Source organism: Ischnura elegans, chromosome 6 (assembly GCF_921293095.1).
Source record: "Ischnura elegans chromosome 6, ioIscEleg1.1, whole genome shotgun sequence".
Classification (NCBI taxonomy): Eukaryota; Metazoa; Arthropoda; class Insecta; order Odonata; family Coenagrionidae; genus Ischnura; species Ischnura elegans.
This window is the reverse complement of record NC_060251.1, coordinates 61,326,051-61,330,270: the sequence shown is the minus strand read 5'-3', so window position 1 is coordinate 61,330,270 and position 4,220 is coordinate 61,326,051. Positions and strand designations below refer to the sequence as shown.

General features: G+C 35.6%; 1 protein-coding gene across 1 annotated transcript; it reads right to left on the bottom strand.

Moving 5' to 3' along the window:
• Positions 1-1,211: 1,211 nt before the first annotated feature.
• LOC124161375 (secreted RxLR effector protein 161-like) lies at positions 1,212-1,889 on the bottom strand. The gene has a single exon (XM_046537689.1). The coding sequence runs from the start codon at positions 1,887-1,889 to the stop codon at positions 1,212-1,214; it is 678 nt and encodes a 225-aa protein (XP_046393645.1).
• Between the last annotated feature and the right edge of the window lie 2,331 nt (positions 1,890-4,220).

The following is a 4,220-nucleotide window of genomic DNA, read 5'->3' as shown; positions in this document are numbered from 1 at the left end:
TGTATCAACTCCAAATTCACTGAATGGAATCGATTGTGAGATTCAACTGCAGGGTATAAATGGAATCTCGTATTTGCACGAGTTTTTTTCGAACTCTTCTGGCCGAAGACGGAACTCCGCCGGCTGTTGCTGACTGCAATAGCCTGCAAGATGGCTATTTTCTTCCTCTGCTACTCAAGTGATTGAAGTATTACTCACTGTAGCTGTTTGATACTGTAAACAGTTTGTTGAAACTTCGTTTGTAACACCACAATATGCTAACGCATCCGCTCTCTATCGCTTGGAAAATCCAATTGATAAAATGTCACCGTACGGCTACGTTTTGTGGTTGCCAAGGTAAACGAAAGTATTGTTGCCGCGCCAGATATGCCGTCTGCTGGCGTGCGGTAGAATATTCGCCAAGTTCTATTCCCTATGCTAAATTCCATTGTAATGAAGTGACTAGGTGGCTGTGGCTGAGCTCTGTCCACGAAGAGGAGGGTGGATAAAATATTTGTTTGTTTTAAGGATTATCATGTTGTGCGAGTGGTAAATACCATTTAAGATCACTGTATTTTTACGCCGATTACTGCTTTTGAAGAATGTTGCGCAGTGTCCAATGTTATTTTTATTTTGATAATTATGGAATAAATGAGCTGAAATGTCCCTCTATCTTTACGATTGTACGAGAAATCATTTTTGATGACAATATAAGTAATGAAAACATTATTTTACCTCACCGTGTATTCATTTAAAGTCTAAAGGTATTAGCTGATTCGCCAAAAGCCGCACGTATTTATTATATAATTTGCCGGTGTTCTTCGGTGGATGAATAGTTCTTTTCTATTTTGTGGACTTTGTTGAAACTTCCACTGATTCTTTAATTATTTTACTAATAACTTCACACCACGCACAGTACAATATTATTGTACTTCAACTCAACACAGTAAATAGTAAACATATTAGATCTCGTAAGTACAATATTTAACTCTCTCTCTTAATTTTTTTCTTTAGAAACATAAGAAAATAAATTACATCATTCAACACCATAAAACGTTTTTTGAAAATTACATCACAGAATTAATTCATATAATTATAACCATTATACAACAAAAAATAACTCTTACATTTACCTTTTAGCAAAAATTAAAATTCCTTCAATTACTTGACAGTAATAAGTTTTTATGTGCATGAAAACTGATGCTATTGAGGTTTTTTTTTAAATATATCAGCTAACTAATATATTGTGATGGACAGTAATTTAAAGTCAATACTTTTTGTGACACCTTTTCAGAAATGAAATGATATCTTACATCAATGTGCTTGCTTCGTCTATTAAGCTGTCCGGTCTCAATTAGTCGAATAGTGCTTTGATTATCCAGATGTAATCTTACACTTAATTCTTTACCAACCAATTCTTCAATAAATGTTTTTGCATACATAACTTCCTTCACACACTCAGATGCTGCAATATGTTCTGCCACTGTAGTGGAGAGAGCCACAATTGGTTGTTTACGTGACCACCAGGCTACTAGACCCCCACAGAACATCAGGACGTGTCCACTTGTGCTCTTCCTAGTCTTTAAGTCACCTGCATAGTCAGAGTCAGTATAAGCAGCCAGAGTCAAGTTCGATATTCTTTTGTACCGAATACCCAGGTTCTCTGTAACCTTTAAATACTTGAATGTTCTTTTTACATTTTCAATGTCTGTTTTTGTTGGATTTTCTAGACTTCTGCTTTCATAGTTGACTGCAAAAGCCATGTCAGGTCTTGTTTTATTCGTCAAATATAAAAGACTACCAACCAATTCTCTGTAAGTAATCTTGAGAACACTTTCATCCCTTTCTTCGTGCTCATCAACTCTTTTCCCAATTTGAAGAGGTGTATCAGCTCCCTTGGTATTTTTCATCTCGAATTTATGTAATATATGATCTGTATACCCCTTCTGAGATAGGAAAATAGAGTCCTTAGTTTTTGTTACCTCTATGCCAATTAAAACCTTTGGATTGTTTCTTGTCTTTGTTTCAAACTCCTTTCCTGACCTATCTAATAAATTGTCTAAATCAGATTCATTTTCTCCTATTATGATCCCATCATCTACATACACAGCTAAATACTGAGTTCTGTTCTCATTTCTGAAAACACACTGCTCTGATTTCAACTGAAAAAGCCCTCTGTTCAGTAAAAACTTCTTCAACCTTTGATTCCAATTCAAGGTGTTTGTTTTAATCCATATAATGATTTTTCTAAATGACAAATTTAATTTTTGACACTAAAAGCCTCTTGCACATGCATGTAAATTTCTTCTTCTAGTTCTCCATAAAGGAAAGCTGTTTTAATATCAAATGCCTTCATTTTTTAATTATTTTTAGCTGCAATGGCAAACAGTATCCTCAGTGATGTTGTATTCACCACTGGGTTGAAGGTTTCTTCATAGTCAATTCCTCTCTCTTGTTCGCAGCCTCTAACTACTAATCTAGCCTTGTATCTCCCGTCTTCTTTAATTTTGAATACCCATTTACTGGTTAAAATTTTCTTCCCTTTAGCATCTTGAGGCCTGACATATTTCCCTGTTTCATTTTTCATCAACAATTATTTTTCATCTTCAATTGCTTCTATCCATGTATCTTTTTCCTGTCCAGTTACAGCTTCATTATACGAAATTAAAGCCATTTTACATTGACATTCCTTCAAGTTATCTGGTGCTTTAAGTTTATTTCTGTCTCTATGATTGTAGTGTAATCCTTCATCTTCTTTTTCTCTTCCAGCTGTTACACCTTCTGTTTCTTGTACTATATCTTCTTCATCTTGATTTTCCACCTTTACTCTTTTTATGGTCTTTTTAATTTCTCTCTCTTCCTTTCTGTTATTTTGAATTCCAGGAATGAAGACTGCATCTCTAACTACCTCAACTGTTCTTTGGTTCATAAAAAATACACATACTCATTTTGAACAATCTTATATCCCACAAACATCCCTTTTTTGCCTTTGGCATCCCACTTTTGTCTCCTCTGATATGGCCCATGAGCATAGACTATTGATCCAAAAACTCTGAGCTTTTCAAAATCTCCAAATGGTTTACCGATCCAAAACTCATAAGGAGTTTTGCCTTTTATTGAGGTTGTTCCAGTTCTATTGATCACATACACTGCAGTATGAACTGCTTCGGCCGAAAATTCTTTGCTCAGTTTCTTATTCAACATCATTGTTCTAGCTGATTCTACCAAAGTTCTCATCTCTCGTTCGGCTTTCCCATTTCGCTCAGGATTCCAGGGCACAGATTTTTGATGACAAATGCCTTCACCTTCAAAAATAGTTTTCTTACTTCCTTATTTACAAACTCAGATCCATTGTCACTTCTAAAAATTTTACTCCCTTCTCCAGTCTGATTTGTTACGTATTTTATAAAAACTTTCAGCTTTTCTTTCACTTCGCTTTTGTTTCTGAGAGAATATACTACTTTGAAGTGTGATAGGTCATCTTTCAATAACAGAAAATACTTGCTCCGTCCAATCGACTCTTCTCCATCGGTCCACATAGGTCTGCATGTATTAATTCACATATGCTTTTAGAGCCTCTGCTGGTTGGAGTGAATTTTCTTTTTGCATATTTCCCTTGTACACAGGAACTGCGAAAATTGAGGTTGTTTTCTATAAATGGAATTTTATTTTCCTCCAAAACTCTTTCCACTAAGGTGAAGTTTTAATGGCAAAATCTTTAATGCCACTCCTGCAAAGTTTCGGATTTCTTTGCCAAATATAACTCACCAGTTGATTGCTTGGTTGTTCGAAAATCCATTACGCACCATTTACCGGATCGAATACTTGTGCGCAGATTTTATTGTTCATGTTCTTCTTTACGCATTTCTTATCATCAGACTCCAGTTTGTACACCTTATCAAGGGCTAGTCCCATAGAAAAAAGGTTAGTTTTAAGTTCAGGCACATACTAGATTTTTAAGGATTGTATCCATCCATTCTTCACCGTTGTTCGCCAGAGGTTTTACCGTCCCGCAACCGCCGGATTCCAGCGTTGAACCGTCTCCAATTTTTATTTTCTTGGGTTCGCTAATCTCTTGGTATTCCTTAAATATTCCAATTTCATTGCACATTTGTTCGCTGGCTCCGCTGTCTAAGTACCAAATTTCTTCATTTACTCGTTCATTGAGAAATGCAGCAGAACTTATGAAAGCATTTTTGCTTGTTTTATCTTTCCTTTCTTCATCCTTCAGGAAACGGCAT